The following is a 20,943-nucleotide window of genomic DNA, read 5'->3' as shown; positions in this document are numbered from 1 at the left end:
GATGTTTCTGAGCGATATTCCAAAGACCAGTCTCTCTCCAACTGCCTCTCTGCTGCTTCCCAATATATGTATTTTTTACCTAAAGGCATGTATGGATTTTGCAGATCACTGAGGATCTAATTGCCTCCAAAACATTCAGCACCCAGGTCTGTACTGGAAGCCAAAGGGAGAAGCACTGCTGGAAATCAAAGCCTTTTGGTTTAGTCTGGAGCACTCTGAAATATTTGCTTGTAAAACTCTGTGCGTGTGCCTCCTGACTTCAAACAAGATGCGCGGGTGAGGCAGGACGGCTCCGGAGGAGCACGACAGCCTGTACTGCTCAACCATTAATTAAGCTGACAATAAGAAGCCCAAGGTAAGCATACACAATTTTACAGCCAAATCTTCCAAGGCAAACCCATGTGAACCTGTGCATAGGGGAAAAAGATTTTTAAGGAAATTAATTTAGCCTACAGCTTATTTTAAAGGATTTTTACGGGCTTGTTTTAAAATTTATTAAGAACAAAGATTCTTTCAAAAACAGAAAAAAGAAATGGTGTGTAACTGAAGTGCATCATTTCCCTAAGTTCTTTGAGCTGTTTTTTTTATGGACTCCTTTGCATCTTGTTTTCTTCACTCCCATACGATCACAGAAGCTGAACGGGGCTGTGCTAAGAAGGGAGCTCCAGGGATGCCGAGGCGCTGCAGAAGGTGCATCTAATTGCTGGGGAGGTGGATGTGACACTCCTGCTGGGGTGGAGCTGAACAAATGTTCCCATCCTCTGTGCTGACAGCACTGTGCTATTGCCGGGTGCTGTGTTGTTGATGGTATGAAACCGAGCTCAGATCTTCATCTTTGAAGATCTCTTGGTAACGCTTCTTGAAGTGTCATTCGTAATTGCTTTCTTGCCTACGAAGTAGTGGCTTTGTGCAGTTCTTGTCTCAAATATTGTATCAAAGTGTTATAAAGTGCTTTCACTGCTAATAAATACTAACTACAGTGCTATAAAAACTTGTCAAAAAAGCACCATAGGGCATGAATCTCACTGAATAAATTATATGTGCCTTTAATATATTAATGTAAACTGTTACTGTTTCTGTGCACTACCAGGCAGCTTACAGATCAATCAATGATAAAATTATTCATACATAACATTAACATAAGATACCACCAGTTTCTTGATTTTTCTTTTCTTTGGTACAAATACTCGAGTTTGCCTGTTTGGCTATGCTCCATTTTATGTAGCAATGCTGCATCCTTCCGTTCCTTCCAAAGTGACAAATCTATATCGTGTTTCCTTCACTTCTTAAAAAAATAGTGTATTACTGTGGTTTGCACTTAAACAGCTGTTACGTGTCTTTCCAGAGGTGGCTTCACTTCAGTGGTGGAAAAGGCGCTGTCAGGACTCAGACCTTTGGGAGACTTTGAGGCTGAAGGAATTGCTATACTTCATTTTGAGAGAGAGAAGCATTTCAGAGCAGTATAATACTCCTATGAGGATGTCACATTATATGATGTGTGACGTAATACAAAGGCAAAGCACAAAAATGGAGAAAAAATATGATGGGATGTAAGGGGATGTGAACTACTTTTTCATTTTTCCCTTCATACAAGTGGGTGTATGTGAAGATAAGCTACATTCAGTCTAACATTCACATATTTGTGTTGGATGATTTGGAAAGCAGTCCAGAAAGGGTTATTCTTTACAGTGGTGTTTCCCAAGCTATTTTGGCCTGCCTCCTTCTTCCACGAGAGTGCAAAATGCAGGCTGATGCCCTTGCAAATGCCATGCCAATGCTTGGCTGATGCTATGGGTCATGCGACTACCTGCCTTTTTTCAGGTACAGGCAAGGTAATGCCCAGGTTAGTGACCAATGGGCCAGTGATCCTTTGCAACACTGAATTCTCCTGGGATTGAACGAACTCACTGACAAAATTCTTACTAGCTTCAAGAGGATCAACAACTGACCTGGAAGAGCATCTTTGTGAACTAGAACAACGTTAATGATCTTGAAAGCAAATGCATCCAGCTGCACTTGGGTTCATAGTAGAGGTAGCAGCATTTGCAGGTGGTCCAACTGCTGCATGAGTCTGAGTGCATTCCCTCTGCGTGGGTGCATTCGATGTCGTTATTTAAGGAGGCTGCTGCAGGCAGCGATGGCTGCTGCCACAACATCTGGCTTATACCTGACATTCTTCCCAGGTAATAAATAGCACTTTATAGATAAAGCTAAATGCTCTTTAGTACCATGTGCCTCTGTAGTTACTGAGGAGCTGCGCTGTGTTTGATGGGCCTATGGAATAACACAAATCAACAGCCTAATTAACATCCCTTCTGTTAAGTCTGCAAGAACATCTCTTCAAAGACTGTTAGCGATGGTGACACTTAACAAGTGTCAGACAGAATCAACACGCTTCCTTAAGGGACGTGATTGACTTTGAAACTACTGGCTCAGTCACTGCCAAGAAAGGTTTAACAAAGCAAGATGGTTATTTTGACTTCTGTGAGGGAAAGCAGCACCAGAGAAAAGGAAGAATGCAGGATGGACCACAGCAATGTTCTTCCTTTCCAGCACAGTACTGTTCAAACAAGGAAAACTAATACAGCTCAGCTGTATCCTAAGGATTGCTCTGTTGGGCAAAACTCATTTCAAAACCTGTGCCTGTAATGGGTCTGTGTTTTCTGGAATTAAATTTAAAGAAAGTCCAGCTGAAGACTCCATGGTAGGAGTCCCTGACTCTGCTATATGTCGAAGCACACAAAGCTAAACTGAGCTTCTGCTAGAGCTAACATGTCTTCCTCCCCTGATGAAAGAAAAAGAGGAAAAGTATCAGTAAGTTTATTTGCTAGTTAACTCCTCACTCATTAATAGGATAAACTTTCATTCCACAGGAAGAAGGGAAAACTGTTGGAGCTGTCCTCTCAAAAAGCCCCACATTTTCTGCAGTGAAAGTATGAGATGGAGGCAACTTCAGCCAGCTCTGCATCTGACAGTGCCTATGCCATTTCTCCTCCAGGGTCAGAATGCCTCTGTGCTTGAGAGTTAATTTATAAACATTTTACACAGAAAATGCTGAAACTCACCTTGATCCAAGTATATGACATCTGTGGAGGAAGTCGCCTGCCTCTTTCTGACCGGATGTTTACATGTTATCACTCCCTCAGAATGACCTTCCAGAAAAAAAATGCACATTTCTCCACAGGCAGTGGTGTTTGAGTCCCACTGTGGATTTATCAGCTACCATTGACATCAAGGATACCAGCAGAGACCCCTTAAGCTTCCAGAAGATATTATTTCTTCTAATCCAAACAAATCAGTCCACCCTCAAACTTTGCTGGCGGTCTGGAGCCCTGCAGCAGACTCCTGCCAGGGCACAGTTACAACCTCCCAGCACTGCTCAGGAAAGCTCTGAGCTTTTAATGCAGATCAGAACCTCGTAATACCCTTCAAATACTCTTCACGCTTGCCTCTGTTATGCTGTTCCTGCTCACCTATTGCCTCTGGTCCGTAAGAAGTTAAATTCACACAAAATAGCAGACATTACTAGAAAAGTTCACTCTAGCTGCACGGAGATTACAGCCGGTCTTTCCTTCTTCTGGCATCTCGCAGTGCAATTAATTACACTTGATGTGGAGTGGGCTAGTAACATTTTCTATGCTTCAGTGATGTCTTGGGAAGTTCATAGGTTATGAATTTGAAGTAGTGTTTATAGGTTAAATTCAAATATGAATTTGTAAAATAGAGAGTGGTTAATTTGCTTTGTACTAACTACTTACGATGGGTATAAGATGTCAAGGATACGAACATCAAGAGAGGGATTTTTAGTGAGTTAACTGGATGTAACAGGAGGAATTAAAGAAAGACTTATTTTTAAAGAAGAAACAGAACTTAGAAAACACCTAATAGTGAAACCTATTAGAAATCATGAAAGTGTTCCCTACAGAGGGTGAAGAATCTGCTTTGCCTCTGGAAATATGAAAATAGACTTGGGACTCTGACACGTGTCAGTCACAGGTTCCCCCAGCCAGGAGTTACTAATCTTGCATGTGATGCGATATGACTTGCAATATGATTACTCTTCTGATTATAACATCTGCAAAATACAAAGGTTCATAGTGAAACTAGTCTTCAGATTATAGAATTTCAGATGGTTTGACATCTGTAGTAAGAAAATACGTCCAGGTGTATCCCTGCAATGTAAGAAAAAGACTTCACATATTAAGGGGCTTGTACATCTCAAAAGAGAGGACTACACTTTGTCACCAGTAAGAGAAAGGCAACGTGTGGTTCAACGAGCTCTTTAAGCAAGAGAAACCATATAACTTAATCTGGATTAAATGAAGACATAGGGTCAAAGGGAGAATCCAGAAAAATCCCCCATTGATAGGGTTGTGATCGATGAAGGCATCATACGCCAGGTATAAATCTCATTGATAAAGATGCAACCATAAAGCAAAACATAGCAGTAACAACAACAAAGGTGAGTTCCAAAACTGCCTCCTAAATGTAGGTACCTGAATTTTAAAAATGCTGTCTTCTGTGATGGATGATAGTAATGCTGAAGTAGCCTGTGATAGCCAAAGAACAGAAAGAGTAATGCAGAAGTAAGGACGGGAAATCATCAGCTAATGCAGAAATAGCCTTACGCAGCTGTATGTAATGGTTGATGTAGTATTTGCAAGACATTATGTACTCCCAAAGGCATACATAAAGAAATATTGCATCTTTACTGGTGACAAAACCAAAACAAAACGACATCTGTATCAATTCACAGGTCAGGTCATCTATTCAAGATGCAAATGCATACTGAGCAGCAGATGTTAGCAGCAACTATAATCCTTGCTATGCCAAATAAATAAAAACAAAAACCTCAAAATGGCCAATTTACTGTTTTGAAATGTGCAGTTTAAGATGGAAAGATGCTTACAGCTAAGAACTGAAATCACAGGTGGATGAGCACTGCAGACAGGCTCACAGCAGGCTAAGCAGGTACCTGAATTTGCTGAAGCATGTGAACCAGGCAGGCTGGCACTAGCAGCCACCCAGCAATCAGAAATAAAGGCAACGGTTAAGGATCCAAAAAGTGGCAAAATGGTAAAAGGCAACCAAATCACAGCAGATGTAGTGAAAGTCCTTGACATCTTCCTGGAGATATCAAAAAGCTGGCCAAAATGTCTTGCGAATAACAGGGCTCTTCTGTCCCACAGATACACCAAAGGCTTTAGAAGCAGTTTTAACTACAGCAATGGGGAAGCTTTTCCACAGTGTGAGCTTACAGAGAAAGAGGCAGTGCATATAATGCTTAAGTAAATTCTCCTACAGCAATCAGAAAGGAAGAGAGTTATTTAAAAATGAAAAAGAAAAAAGAAGTTAACCTAAAATTAAAATGCGCTTAAACAATTAGCCCTGAGTTTAAGAGATGTCTGCTGCCACAATGAATAACAGAATAGAACAATAATTGCTTAGATTTATGTAGCATTTCTAGCCCTAAGGCATGTGGAGCTCTTTGCAAATGCTGATATGCATTGTCTAAAAACACTTTGACTGATAAAACATATTAATCTCTGGAGAGGAAGGAAACAGCCCAACACATTCAGCACAGCTGTGCAAAGGTCTCGGTTGGGAGCTATGCAGTTGAAACAGAAGGGAAGTAGGTGGATAGTAAATTGCTATCCATAATAGAATTTATTCAGGTACCAAAATTAGTTTCAAACCCCATTTTGGCCCTCTGGAATGAATGGAGTCCCAAAGGACTTGGAATCAGATTCAGTATGTCAGTATGTATTATGAGGGATGTATGTATTTACCTAACTGTAATTGTTTAAGTTACAATCAATTATTTAAGTGATATGTTTTCAATAGGTCTGGGCTTTGCCATGTAACAGGAGGAGATGTCAAGCAGTCCAGCTGCAGGAGCACAGTGCTGTGTCCGGCAGTGCTCCTCTCTGGGCAATGGATCCCAGCTCCTGGTGCAATGGGCAATGGACTCCCAATTACAACTGGAAGGCAGAAAATCTGCACACATCTTTGTCCATCTCATCGCACCATTCCCAGCACCAGCTATTCAGCCTGTCCTGTATTCCCAACACAGGACACATTGCTGTTGAGAAGCTCAGCTAAATATCATTACCTGAGAGAGAATTCACTTTTCAGCAGAAGCTTTCAGCTTTAGGTGTATAAACCTGAATAAATATCTAGCATCGTATCATTGATTCAGGAAGCAGAGCTGGGATTAAATTAGGCAGTCCAATAATGGTGCTCTGTATCGATAAGGACTCAAGTGAAATCAGATTAGAGCTTTTCCCAACAGATAATGTCCTGCTTTTTCATCAAGGCCTCCAAACCAATTAAAATTACCATTCAAATCACTTGCGCAGAACAGAAGCTGCTTGCTTTTAGTGTCAGGAGACCTAGAAGGATGAAAAAGTAAATGTGTGGAAATCTAGCCCATCTTTACTGGGTGAGTCCCACCAGACAGATGACTTTCCTATTTTTGTCGTGCACTCCCTTGCTGTTTCTTTGCACTATCTTTTGCAGGAGAGAGGAAAAGAAACTTCAAGGAAAGCTGCAGATGCTGGACAGGAGGGAAGCAGATGGGAGAATGGCAGTAGGTGCCGAGGCTTTGCAGCGAGGGAGGCGTTTCTGAAGCCCTTCGGAGAGCTGTCAGAGCTCTCCAGGGCTCCATGTGGAAATTATGTTCCTGTTCCAGGCCAGCGATTGCAAAATGCTGGGGACATGCTGTTCATTATGCAAACTGGCTGCGCAAAGCAGAGAGAAATAAGAAACAGTCATGCATGTCAAGGACCAGAGAGGTTTAATTGGAAAAGACAACAATTAATGTAAATTATTTAAAGTTTCCATTTGAATCCTAGAGACAGTGAAGTGAAACCCAACAATAATTCCACAGAGAAGAAATGTTGACCTGCAGCAGGACTAGCCATTCCTGTGGCTTCTTCCCCTCTTCTGCTTTTCCTAATGGCACTCTTCCTTTCAGCACTGTCCTCTGACAGCACTGGAGGGGCTACCGTCAGCTGGATCGCCGCAATCTTCTGTAAACCAAGTTACTTTCCAGTTTTCATAAACATTAAACAGATTAAGAGAGGCTTTGCACAGAGTAACGGGGCTGAGCCAGGGGCTTGGTTATGTAGGCTTTGCAGGTGATACATAGAAAGATTGAGCAGGATGCAGGATGGCGTGGGCAGGCAGCGCCTGGACTTACTGGACTGAGCCCAGCTTCCCTGGATGGCCCATGGAGTATAAAATCCCCTCTGTTTCCTGCAGAAAGGGCTCTCCCAGAAACCTCCAAATTATATGGGTCATACCACAAATAGGGAGCTACTGAACAAGGGGTTAGGCATTCCCTAGGGAGATATAAACCAGGGCAACGAACAGCAAAAGTAAATCTCAGACCAGAAAGAAAGCCTTAACTGGGATCCTGCCCCACATCAATTGCCTTCATTACCCAAAGCACAAGTCATGCAATTAAAAATAGACAAAAATGAGTTGATATTTCAGTCGCTTCCAAGCTCAAGGTGCCCTTCGGTGCCTTGGCTTCCCTACCAGAAACAAACATGTAGAAGAGAAGCTCTGATCTTGAATCTTGTATTAGGCCAAATAACAAAGAGGGGTTTATTTTGGCTCTAATCTCTTTTTCCAATATACAGACATATTGAAAGAGATTACCTTACTAAAATTGAAGGAAACTGTGGTATTTTAAAACCCTAATCCCCTCTTTCCTCCGTAGGAAATAGCATAAATATCTTGATTTCACTCGGTACAATTACAAGAAGCTTTTCTCTTATCAAAAGTTCTCAGTTTCCTCTGGTGAGGCATTTTTTGAGCTGTGTACCAGGCTTCAGCAGTGTCCTGATTATTGGCAAGCCAAGTGTTTTTTGGGTGAAGGAAGGTACCGGCCTCCTCCGACACAGGGTGCGGCACAGATGCTAGCACCAGCTTACCCGAGGGCAGGAGTCCCCGTGGGAGCTGGTTTGTACTGGGACAGGCAGTTTGCTTTGGCGGCGGGTTTCGCGGGGCTCGGCTGGCAGGTGGGACTGGTGTGCAGTCAGCGAGGACCGGGGAAGGGGCGATGCGCACACGCTGCCCACACAGCCCAACGTGATGCTGGCAGCACTTCATCGTCCCAGGGAACCGGCGTGATGCTGAGCAGGGGAGGGGAGCCAAGGTCACCCCACGCCCTTTCCCTAAACTTTAACCTTTTTGCAGAAGAAGTTTGAAGTGTCAAAAGAAAAAAGTTCTTAAAACTGTTCAGCTTTTAAATTTAGCAGAGATCCCTAGGAAAGAAAAAGCAGGGAAGGGGTGGGAGGAGGAAGCTTAGCCCAGACTTCACAGATGACAGCTGAGAGAAAAGAAATTAGTGTCTCGAATTCCTACCCTGGGGATAACCCAACCTCAATAAAAAGCCTATTGCATTTACAAATACACAGAAAGGCTTCACCAATAACTTTAGAAAACACCCACAATAAAAAATAAGTCCGCCCCCACGCAAGCCGGAGGTACACTGTATGCGGTAATGCTGGTGGTTGCTTCAGCAAGCACAGACATGCTCCAAAACCATGACAGAGGCAGAGCAGGGGCTGTATCTTAGACAGTGAGCACAGCTTCAGAGAGGCTCCCGACTACCATGTCTTGCCATAAGCTCCCATCCCCACACAGTTTTTCTGGCTTCAATTAACGGTGCAAATCCTGCTCTTTATTTTCCAGACTGTGCTGGAGTCTCCCTTCCTCTTTTGCAGCTCTTGGCCTTTGGGATTCTTTTTTCTGATGTTTGGATTTTAAATGACGTGGGAAGCGGCTGGTACCCGTGATCGCAGCGCTGCCCACCCGGGGGTGTTTGTGCAGTGGGAGCCCAAAGGCAACACCGTGCCAAACAGCCCGGCAGCTCTCAGCAGCTCCCACTCCCTTCCCCTCGGGGTGACGTTACAGTACAACAGAAAAAGCCTGGAGATGTGACTGTGTCACTGTTAAGTAAAAGAGGCCAAAACCTCTGCTGGCACCGGCTCCCGTTTATGTACAGCTGCAAGCGCCTGTGCATTTTTCACTAGCTGAAGCAATCAGCTGGGCTGTAGCACCAGCCTTGGCTCTCTACCCTTTCTCCCCAGTTGTCCTTTTTAACCCTTGCACTTCAACAGTGAGAAGAAAGCTGCTGGAGGAGAGCTGAGAAGGCCGAGTGGTCCAGGGCTCGGCAATGGGAGCATCAGCGGAAGGTGGGTGCAGGCGACCGCCATGGGGAAGCAGCTGGACAGTGATGAGAAGGGAAGGAGCCCTTACTGCAGCTTCCCACCAGCTCAGCCGTGGCTGCGCCTGCTTTGCCCTCTGCACATCTCCATGTGTGTTGCCATGCTGGATGTATGTCCTGGCCACTGCAAATGCTTTTGCCCAGGGTGGATTCAGCCTCTGTGGGCAACACATCAGCTGCCTGGAGGAGCTTTGTGTGCCACCAGCTGCCACGGGGTGCCCTGTGCGTTTACCTACTTGTAGAAGTCAGGAGACACAGAAATACACACATCTTTCTTCAGATGAGGGAGAGGGGAAAGGAGGGACAAGACGGTTGTGCAGACGATGATGCCCCATCTTTTAGTTTGCAGGTTGTTTGATGCTGCACAGAACAACACACAGCCAAGCCCTTTGCCATGTGTGCAACTCTCTATTTTTATGGTGATAACTTCTGCTGTTGTGGAACATCTAAATTCCCAGACCCGAGGGCTTCTCTGCTCTTGCATCCTGCATAGCAGAGTGTATAATCTCACCCCGCACTTCCTGACTCAGCCCGTATCTCCTGTTTGAGCTATCATGTACCTCCTGATATTTATAGCTCCCTGTGTCCTGCTCATGATCCTTCACAACTCCCAGTCACAGTATTTGTGAATGTTACACTAGAAGGCTGTTACTGTGGAGAAGACTGATGCCAAGTTGTAAAATCATGCCAGGGAAGTTGGAACATAAGTTTGATTGTAAATATTGGCAAAGCTTCATAAAAAATTACAAGAAAGCTCCTCCAAGAAATTACAAAACTTTTTTTTAGTTGTTATTGAGCCTAATGAGCTCCTATATTTTTACAGAAACCCCTTTCAGGTTTGCAGCTAATGAAATTCCAGTGAAAACCAAATTATCTCTTGACTAACATTAACAACACTAGCAAAGGGGAAGACCTAATAAGTGCTATACTCTAATTCCCCAGTCTGAGCCTTTTCCCTGGTACAAGATTGTCCCCCTGTACTATTTTTAACTACTTTGTCCAGTCTAGCTTTAAATGGCAGAATGAGATGAGACATCTGTATGTACTGTACATGCCATCACATACCCACTCTGAAGAAGAAACTGGGAAATAGGAGCAAAGGCACAAAAGAAATGTATTTAGAGAAGTAACAGAGGTTATTTCAAGGTCACTGAGAGCCCTTGTGCTGAACTGAATGCAAACAAATACACTTGTGCTGCCTCTGCTAATACTTTAGGGACAGAGGTGGAAGTTGTTTTCTCCTTTCTTGCACTCATCACCCCCACCAGGCTGCAATAAAATACTCTGGCTACTTACAAAGCCACACACTGCTGAGAGCTGATCGGCTTAGGCCGTGGTCCGGCCTGCCAGCTCAGTGCAGTGTGGTGTCCCTCTGCTCCCCAGCTGCCACCACCTGTCCCTCGCTTGTCCTAGGCACAGCTGCCGGGCGTTCGGGCTGCCTTTCCCCTCTGAAATTGTGTGGCACCCAGCAAAATGGTGAACTTGCTCCTGGCTGGGTGCCCTCAGTGCTAGTACAACAAAGCAATGGATTGAAAGCGAAAGGGCTGAGGACATCCCTGTCCTGGAGACCAGGTCACTCAACCAGCAGAGACCCTTGTCATCACCCAGTACGTCCTGAACAAAACAGGCTGCAGGTCTTCCCTGAACTCACACTTGCTTTGTGTTCAATACCTGTTCTTGAGCTAGAGAGGTTATTACAAAGAAAGCCAATCTTCAATCTTAAATTTCTAGTGGTAGAAAACTGCATATGATAATCTGTTGTCACGGCTTACGATTTTCACTGTTAAAAATAAACACTGTGTTTCTAAAGCAAACTTGTGCACTTTAAACTTCCAGGCCTTTCCCTTGCTACACATCTGTGCATTAGACTTCTGTACCCAAACAGACACTGACCTCTCTACCTTCTCTAGTACAAGATAAATAGTTCATGTGCCAGGACTATATTGTTACAGCCTCTTTTTGAAACTTTTAATCACACTTCATTTTTTCCAGCCTCCTTCCGGAGCGTGGGACCCCACTGCCAGCCCTGCCTGGGCTGGGTACGTGGGCAGCACTGGCTCCATGTCTGCGGGAACGGCCACCTTCACCCTTCAGGCTCAGTATCAGGTGGGAACTGATGTTCAGCATCGAAGCCTGTTTCACCCTGGCCTGTGGTCTGAGATTGTGTTCAGCATGCCAAGAGGCACAGCCATAAAGACCATGTTTCTGTAACTCCATGGAAACATTTTCCTTGTGCTCAGTTAACCAAGTAATTCAGTGTGCAGAGTAGCCCTATGCTGCTCGCTCTTACTACTGTTAGTCCTCTAATCTTGTACTATCTGCATATGTTATCAGCAATTATTTGTTTTTCTCTAGAGAGGAGATTAAAAGTAAACAGCTTATGGCCAAGACCTGTTCCTTAAGAATCCTGACTACAAATACACCCGCTAGAAGATGGTAATTTTGTTATGATTTACAAACTATCAGGGCGATCTAATTAATACATGCCATGCTGATGTAGGTACCAAGTCAAACGTGTCACACTTCTTGCAAATTGCAACCTCATAAAATTAGTTTGGAGAATTGAGATCTACTTTTCATAATCTCACGTTTACCAGTGGTATGGACATTACCCTGTCTTTTCAGATTTTTTGTACCATATTCTATGTCAAACAGTCTGAACACTATCACTTAAGGACATTGTTCTTCCTTCCCATTTATCTTTGGGTGCAATTTTGTGCCAAACCCAGATCCTGGGAATAAGACAGAGGCAACCTCAGGATACCAAGCTGCTGATCCACGGGGTTACGACCTTGAAAAGCCCACTTGCCAGCTAGCGGGAAATACTGCACTGCAGCCGCTGCCCAGAGGGGAAAGGTGAGGTAGGAAGCACAGGAACCAGGCCTGCGAGGTCTTTTGGGAAATGGGGACAATTTCTGTTTCTCTCGATGTTCCCCGATGGATGCAAAATCAGCAAGATGGGGGAGAAAAGCCGCACTTTATCTAGGCAGTGTGGTCAGGTATCGACAAGACCCGAAGCAGTTCAGCTCTGCTTCCGGTTTCCACAAGGGACAGAATTAAGGACAAAGTGGGGCTTTGTGGGGTCCTGAGGCAGTTTCCTGCTATCACAGTCATACCATATAATGAGATGATTTTTGTAAATTCATCAAGCTTCAGCTTGTTAGAAATTAGACGTTTTCCCCCACTAGTCTCACTAAGAGGTTGTTTCAAACCATCACTGCCGTGATGGCTGGAAACTTTCATCTAATTCCATGCTTAAATTTATTCCTGGCCACTTTATATCCATTTGTTCTTGTGACAGCATTATTTCTTAGTTTAAATAACTCTTCTCCCTTCCCAGTCTTTATCTCCCCAATGTAATTACAGACAGAAATCAGATCCCCTCTTTTGCTAGACGACACAAGCCAGCCGTGCTCAGGCTGTGGTAAGGAGCCACGTGGTGCCGTTCCTGCCGACACGGAGAACTGATGCTTGAACTGAAACTATCGGAGTGGAAAACATCTTGAGCAATCTCTGGTTGCATTGCCCATTGAAGGCAATACTCTTTGTCACCCCTGAAGTCATCATTTTAAAATTGTTTTGGTTTATTTCATGCCTTGGGACAGAGAGCTCTCACGAGGTTTCTCTCCTCGGCATGGCTCTGTACCACAGTGGGAAGAGCAGCCTCCAGAGTGACCCACGGGGCCACCTGCTCAATACCCTTCCAGCAGTGCTCATGCTGTATGGGGTAAGCTTTTGGCCATGCCAAAGTCTGTGCCTGCAGACTTGTAATGGGGAAAGTGTACAAGACTGGTGAAAAGGGCTGCCAGACAGCACCCAAGGATGTCAGCATGGCTTATCCAGGCACATGCAGCTGATGAAAAATGACACTACTGCAATTTAAAGTCAAGTCTACCAACAGATTTATGTCTATTAAATGAAAAATTTCATTAGCTTCTCTTGTGCCTCTTGCTAAGCACTGGAAGGTCTCTAAGGACAGAGCCCTCCCAGGCGCAGAAGAGGACGTTCCTTCAGGTCCTCCAGCCACCGCAGAGCAATGCAATAATGTGCCTGCAGGGTACAGTCAGCTGAGGGTGGCTGCCCACAGGCCTGCTAATCAGAGTAATTTAATCGCAGGAGCATGACGGTTTGCATGCAAACATAATGTTTGCATCTATTTGCTAAGATGAAGCAAAATAAATCCCTACCATCAAGGACAAAAATCAAAATCCCAGCCCAAACATATACAAAGATATTAGCTGCTCCCTAGCAGTACTTCATCAGCTTCTCTGAAAACAAAAATTATTTGTGTCTCTCAACAGGGAGTTTCCGCTAAAATCCTGTCAAAAAGAGGAATTACATAAAGAAGCAAAATTTGCAGGGGATGGAGATGTCAGGGGGATGTCATCATTTGTTGTGTTTCTCAAGCTTTTGCTCAGAAACTTCCTAAAAAGAACTTAGTGGTAATGTGCTTTATCAGCACATTCACAAAGGGGTGAAGTTCTTGCCTATTGGTCCCATTAATAAGGCAACTGCTGGAGAAATTACAACACACGTCCTACAGCTCAGCAGCCTGTAATTGCTCCAAGTGTCACAAGCGCAGCAAAATATATGCTGCTTACATTGTGCCTCCAAAATGACCTATGGAAATCCAGTGTGAAACAGCAAGCAATGAGGCAATGAGGGAAAGAGCAGACCAAGTCCGAATGATCTGTCTTGGGGCTAATGACCTTGTAGTGAAGAAGATGATAACATATGTCAAAGCTCTGATCCATCTTGCAGGATCATTAAAATTCCCAGGCAGTTCCTGCCAGTCAGAAATTTTGACCCTAATGGCCTGATTTTGCTCTAAATAACTGTATAGCTTTAGACAGTAGTACTCTGCCACTGGAATTCTTTTCCAAATGATACTTTAGTGATAAGAAAAAATCACAGGACATCTACAGAAAAATCCATCCAGTTTGTGTAAAGGGGGAAAAAAAACCTTTTAGAAAGGGTATTCATGTTGTAGTTAGTGCTAAAATAAAATAATAATAATTAAAAAAGAACAATTTTAGATCAAAGACCTGCATCCCTCCTGTTTAAAAACTGAGTCACAGTGAAGATTCACTTCCACATCAATTTCAAATTTGGTCAAACCAAGCTAAAATAGCATGTATGTTATTGATGTTTTTTGTTCCCTTGCCTTCCCTTGCACTTTGTTTGTGAGTTTTGTGCACCCAGGTGCCTACCTGCTGCTTGCCTGTTTCTCCTTAAGAGCAAAAGCAAAAAAAAAACCTTCCAGAAACTCTGGAATAACCAATAAATATTGGATTTTACCCTTTCAACTAATTTGGTGGAGCCTCCAGGCAGCCTAGCAGAGTGAATGAGGAATGCAAATAGCTGGCTTTGAAGCTGAGGGCAGTCAGGAGGCCTTGAGTTTGAACCCAAACCTTAATCTTTCACCTCTGGGCCAGCTGAAAATCAGAGCTTTTTGCGAGTTTGTCCAAGCAAAGTTGTGCATGTACTGAAATATCTCATTTTCTTTTTTTGTTTTGGTTTTTGGGTTTTTTTGAAGCAGCACTGAAGCCCTTCCTTGCCCAGCCTGGCCAGTTGCTGCTGCAGCCTGGAGCTGAATTCCAGGTTCTCACTACAGCCCTCACGCACCGTACTCTTTCCAGCACCACAAGCAGAGCAGGGTGTAATACCCCCTGATAACACAGCCTGTGAACATCTCCTTTTCAGAAATAACTTCTCTCTGGTTTACATAATTAGTCATTTCCATGAATCCATGCATGTGTGTGAGAAAGAAAGAGAGAAAACAGAGACAAATATTTAGCATCATGTAGCAGCAGCAGACCTGGGCTCAGATTCCTCTCTGCTGCTACTGAAAAGGTTTTTAGGGACTTGAGCAGGGAGGACTGAGATATTGTCCTGGCCGTGCCCAACCTGTCCCCCCACGCTCGCTGCCACGGTCCCTCCTTTCTCCAAAACACCTCTGCCAGTGCCAGCGGCCACCACTCTGTCCCACGGGAAAACGCAGTAACGAAGGCGTGTGTCCTCCCCGTCTGAGGCTAAATGCACCTTCGCCGATGAAGCACCTGTGCTGGGAGGGCTTTCGGCTTGCCAAACACCAAGGGACGACTCTGCCCCAGGAGAGCTGGAGAGGAGGCACGTGAGCAGAGGACAGGGAGGCTGTGCAGGCCAGGCTGTCGGCTGTCAGCTCGGCTGGGGTGGGGTGGGGAAGCCCCACTGCTGGCAGGGGGCTTTCCGACCCCCAGCAGCAAATGTGTTATTCTGCCTCAGGAAGCTCTGCAGTCTCTCCGGCTGTCTTAGTGCCTAAGGAAGGATAAGAGATAAGAGGAACAGGAGGAGGCAGAACAGGAGGAGATTTTTTACTTGTAAAGCCAGATCCTTGAGAGAGACCTGACAGTTTCATCAGAAAGCAGCTCTGAGTAACTAACCTCTGTGTTTTCTAAGTCAAGCCACAACTGCCGCCCACAAAATCCCACCATCGCAGGTGGGACAGGATTGCCGCTCCATCCATGAGCACAAGCGAAATGACCCACGCCGGGCACTGAACCTTGCTGCATGATTCAGCCCAGCACAGGGAAACCAGAGCACTCTTTAACCCATCTTGTGAAGCCATTTCTGAGCCCGGGAGCTTGGAAACAGCCGGAAGATTTGTAACACCACAGCCACCAAATGTGCCCATTCCCCTGAAGGCAACTCTGCAGGAGAAGGGGGTGGTGCGTGGTGGCACAGGGACACCTGGCCAGCCAGGATTTGACCTGTGAGGAGGTGACTGAGCACTGATGGAGTTAATGACCTTGTGAAATTAAAGCTGTCAAAAAGGCATGGTCATTCAAAATCATCTATGAAAAGACACAAATTGCACAGCAGTGGGCATATGGGCATCCTGATGTGTATTTGCTGTAGGCAGTACCCAGGCTGCTGCTCAGGCAGGGGGATCCTCCATGTCAGGGTGTCAGGGAGACCCCCAGGAGCAAGGGAAGCTGGGGCTCTGAGTTGGCAGCCTAGCAAAGCCAGGAAGGTTTCAGGATGGCTGCTCATCTTTGTGAAAAGCTATCTCGTAGACAGAGGGGGAAAGTCTCTTTAACTTATTCACTGTTTTAAAGCTGCATAAAGTAATGCAATGCCATCAGCCCATCCATCCCGCCTGTATGTAGTGGCCTCTAGCCTGGCTCCAGGAAAAGGCAAGGAGAAAGGAAGAGCTCCTACCTTTGCCTTTATGGACTGGAAGTGGCAACACAAAGCTAAACCCAGGTGCGAATTCCCCCTCAAGCTCTGACCCTCCTGCCAATCCCACATGTCAAACCCCTGCAACAGGAGGGTCTGGCTGCATGGAGCCGGGGCAGTGGGTGCACTGGGCACCCGTGGAGCTCCCCTCACTGTGCAGACACCGCCGGCACCGCTACAGGTCTCCCCTCAAATTACAGCAGACATTTCACAGTATGCATGTGCCAGGAGGGGCTTCCAGCTCAGAGCTGGGGCAAGTCTGTGGGAGGAATGTGTAGGAGACTGAGCCGTGGGGCAGGACCACCCCTCTGCACTCCTGTTGGGGAAGCATCGCCGACAGGCACACATCACCTCTTCCTTCACTCCACGGCAGCTCTGACCTTCTCTTCCCTACAGCCAGGGTGGATTTATTTTTATTCCAGATCTGTAAGCCATGGATTTGCTAAACTTCTAAAAACTGGAGACCCGAGTTGCTGAGTTGCCTGTTCCAACAGCAGCAAGGAAGCACTGGGGCTCGCTGCGGTTCGGGAGATTTACTGGCACAATTAGTCATGTTCCCTACAGGGACCAATAAGACTCCACAGCAGTGCTCTGGCATTGAGTGCCGGCTGCACGCAATGAGTTACTGCATACTTCTCCAGTTTTGTGCACCTTCAGAGTGCTGACATGAGTGTGGGCTGAGCAGGTTATTTATTTAATTTTGTATTTATGAAGACAATGAACTTCCAGCCCCCCAAGCTGCATGCTTCTTTTTTTTTCACTTTGTTTCTCTTGGCTCTTCTAAAAGGAAAATCAGGATGTGTTTTACTTTGGAGAAATAAAATTGGCTTCAGCTCTGTCTGAGAAGACCTCTCTGTGATGGAAAATGAGTAAATAAACCACTTGCTATAGCTTTCCCTGAAGAGACTAATACACTGTACTGTGCTGAACAGTGCACTTCTGAGAGGAAATGGGGAATATACCAAAGCGACCTCCTTGACCCAAACGTTCCAGAGTTTGTCTACTCCGATCATTGCTCAATTATATTTTACCCAAAGTCATCTTCTTCACTGTGGCAAAATTTCAGAACTTGTTTTATCCAAGAATTCAGGCAATGCTGATCTGGGTTCCTATCCACTTGTGCAGTGCAAGACTTTAATGATTCATGAAGGCATGAATTTGTTGTTTTGTGTTGAATAAATTTCTATGCATGACAAAAGATATGCAAGCAATATGTTTAAAGGGGAAGACAGCATTTTTCAGATGATTATGGCATTTTGCTTTCAGTCTTGTGGTGCACAGAACTCCTGAACACATGCTACAGCCATCCAAAAACCCATCTCTATTGCAGTTAATTATTGTACTAATTTTTGCCATACGTTAGTTGAGTGCTCATTGTAAATTCTCCTATCCACTCATTAGTCAGAATGATTCCCGAGTCCTTTCAATGAATGATATTCCAAACCACAGGTTATTAGAACTATGAATTGCAAATATTTATAATGAATTACACAATTTGTGCTGCAACCAGAGAAACAAACCTTTGTATATGACATGTGAGTTGCAATCTCAGCCATTGAAAAATGAATAGGGCATGAATTTCAGATTGTAGCCACACCTGCAGATTTCAATTCACCATTTGCATGTGTCCTGCCTGAATTTTCCAGTTGATGGTACACATCAGAATTGAAATAGGTGAATATCCAAGGGTAAAAAAAAAGGGTTCTGGCAATTCCTACACTTGCAGAAAGCAGACTTGGAAAACAGGCAAATAAAAATTTTCTTTCAAAGCTGAATATTTAGTTCTAATACTCTTTCCCATCGTACACATAGATCCAGCTCTAACCAAATCCTATCTCCTCGCTGTTCATGACATCTTCGAAACACGTTTTGCGCCACATCTTATCCTGCCCAAGGGATGGGTGTCTCTCACACTAGCTGATGTTCAAGAACAAAATGGGTGACAGGAACTCCTTTCCCCATCTTCTGGTTCATGATTTAGGGATAAAGTGGGGTGGTTGCCAGGGGATTAAGCAAGCTGTGGTCACCCTCATATCATGGTTGAGCCACTGTGCAGTCTCCTCCCTCGCCCCATCGCCACTGCGGTTGCATCTGGCCCCAGGTGTGCTGTAAAAAGTCTCTCCCTGCCTGGGTGACCCAGAGCACCAGAGTCTTCACAGATCACTTGAAAAATAAATTAAAAAAAAATAAAGAATGATAACTGTCTCCCAAGCGGTCTCTCAGTCTGTGTGTGGTGAGGGCGTCTGCCTCTTCTCACTGCCGTGTTTTATCGCACTCTGCTCCTCCTTCTTCTTTTTTTCCCATTCCTAATATAAATGTGAAAAATCCCAAAATGGGAATGTCAGAACATTTTGACACTAAAGTTATCAGAAGAAAAAAAGAAGAAATGCCTTCCCTCCCTGCAAGGTACTCTCACAGGTCAGACGCATCCAAGAGCAAGAGCCTGAATTTTAACTGTGACAAACATATTCTTTGCACTTGCAAACGCACCGGTGAAATGATTGTGAGCAAGGACAGAACGGTTTGGACAGGTAGGGCGGAAGGAAAGTTCAGATATTCTCAAGATTGGAAGTAGAGCGGAGTTAGAAATTCCAGTCCTACTGTCAACCACTCCTGACTCCTTTTGAGGCTAAATGACTCATGTCAGCTTAATACAAAATTGCAAGTCTTTGTGGTTTTGGGGGGAGGAACTCTGCCCTAGATTCAGCACAAGGTCTGTCCTGCTCTTCACTGCTCTCCCTGCCAGGGTACAAAAAGCAGCTATAAAATCCCACTTGCACAACTTCCCCATTTGCAGAAGCTCTTGGTCAGGAAGAAACAACTTTGAGGTTGGAAAAGAAGTGTGTGAACCAGGTCCAGCCCCTACGCAGCTTCTCAGTTGGGTTGGTATGAAGCTAACCTGTACAAGAAGGTTTCAATATTTCAGCTGCTGGGCACAAACCCCTTGTATTTCCATGCTAGTAAAGCAAATGTATGTTATACCTTGAGAGAACCTGCCTCACTGAATTTCTCTTCCATTCATGCTGAGTCCAACCTTTTTTGCATTTAAGAGAGAAGCATTGAAGAAATACAAATTCCTCAAGTGAGGTTAATTGTCCAAAGACTACAGTTAGTTGGTTTTCCTTTAATCCCCACACCTCTATCATCATCAGTGCATAATCTGGACCAGGGAAAGAAGTCACGCTTTTCTCATCAGTTACAAAGCTGAGGAAAACAGAAAATTGCTCTCTGAAGTGCTGATGTGCAGAGCCACATCCCTCCGGCATGCGGAAGGAGGAGGGGATGCGGCAGCAGGAATCAAGTGCCTTCTGCAGAGCTGGAGTGATATGGAAAGGCAGGAGGTAATCTGATTTACGCTTGTAGCATGTTGAAGAGAGGTAACGTGCTCTTATCCGTAAAAGTACTCATAAAAGCTAGAAGTGGACAAGATGTCCTGTGGAGGTTTGGTTCTTATGGGGCCTTTTGCAATGGTTGTCACATCTAGATTGACAGGATTGTTATACATCTCCATGGATAACTTTTATGTGGGAGCAGAGTGGTACAAGTGGGAGGGAGAAGCTGGAAATGAGAAAAGCCTGATCTGGTGGGATCCACCATTAACTGCAGCCCACCAGAGCCTCCTCAGTTGGCCGAGGCGGCCAAGACCATGGCCACCCCTAGCTTCGGAGGGGAGGTCACTCTTCACATTTGCTTTGGCCATCGCTGGGACATCGATATGTCTAAAAAGTGTCTCAAAACGGGGAGTTTGTCAGCTCAGGGACACTCAGCACAGAATGAAGGAAACCCCCAGCAGCTCAGCCCTCCTGGAGGTGTGCAGAGCCTCCCTGGCTGCTCGCTCTCTCGGGAGCCCATCTCCACCACCCAGCATCCCCAGGGCAGTGCTGGCTTGAGCCTGCCTGTCCCACAGGGCACAGGCAGGACGATGAGGTCTCACAGGAAGATAACTTAGTGCAAAAGCAGCAAGACAACTTGGAGACATGAGGAGGCACCGGCATTGCCATCTGCAACACTTGGAGGTCAAACATCAGCATGGACTGAAGCAATTCACCTTCTGGGCTGACGTGCTCCCTGCCCTCCACATCTCAAACACACACCTAAGAGAGGCTTCCTGTCGTCTCTCTGCCTTGTATACTTAGCAAAAGGTATCTTGTTGCTGTGCTTACTAGCCAAAATAGATGCCCCCCTCTCCTTCTTTGTGTCTAGGCCACCAGGCTGGCCCCATGGTGAGAGCATGGAGCCACCCCGGTTAACCAGGGATGGGAGAGAGCCCTCCCTCCCCTTCTCCCCAAGCAGGGATGCCTTTCCAGTGTTCGCCCCTGCAGCTCCCCAGCCAGAGGTACCGTCTCGCTTGCTGCGGGATGGCACGCTGCGTCCAACAAGGGCTGCTCTCTCAATCCCCCTAACTGCAGCAGAGGAGCATCTGGCTTATTGCCAGGAGCATGGCTCCGATAGAAATACAGGCTGAGTGTGGCACGCATCCATCACAG

At 45.3% G+C, this 20,943-nt stretch overlaps 1 protein-coding gene across 6 annotated transcripts in view; it reads right to left on the bottom strand.

Annotated features, from left to right (window-relative positions):
- Nucleotides 1-20,943, bottom strand: part of HTR4 (5-hydroxytryptamine receptor 4) — a 151,402-nt gene that overhangs the window by 36,555 nt on the left and 93,904 nt on the right. Inside the window, exon 7 of one of the 6 annotated variants that reach the window (XM_076349913.1) lies at nt 15,512-15,535. The exons of 4 other annotated variants lie outside the window; for them this stretch is intronic. In XM_076349913.1, the coding sequence (XP_076206028.1) occupies nt 15,529-15,535 (7 nt within the window). In that variant the 3' untranslated portion in view covers nt 15,512-15,528. Of the gene's footprint in view, nt 1-15,511; nt 15,536-18,696; nt 18,763-20,943 lie in introns of those variants that run through there. One more of the 6 variants, XM_076349912.1, reaches the window with a different exon arrangement.

Source organism: Aptenodytes patagonicus, chromosome 12 (genome assembly GCF_965638725.1).
Source record: "Aptenodytes patagonicus chromosome 12, bAptPat1.pri.cur, whole genome shotgun sequence".
Taxonomy (NCBI): Eukaryota; Metazoa; Chordata; class Aves; order Sphenisciformes; family Spheniscidae; genus Aptenodytes; species Aptenodytes patagonicus.
Note: the sequence above shows the minus strand (reverse complement) of the source record. Positions and strands in the feature narration are given on the sequence as shown.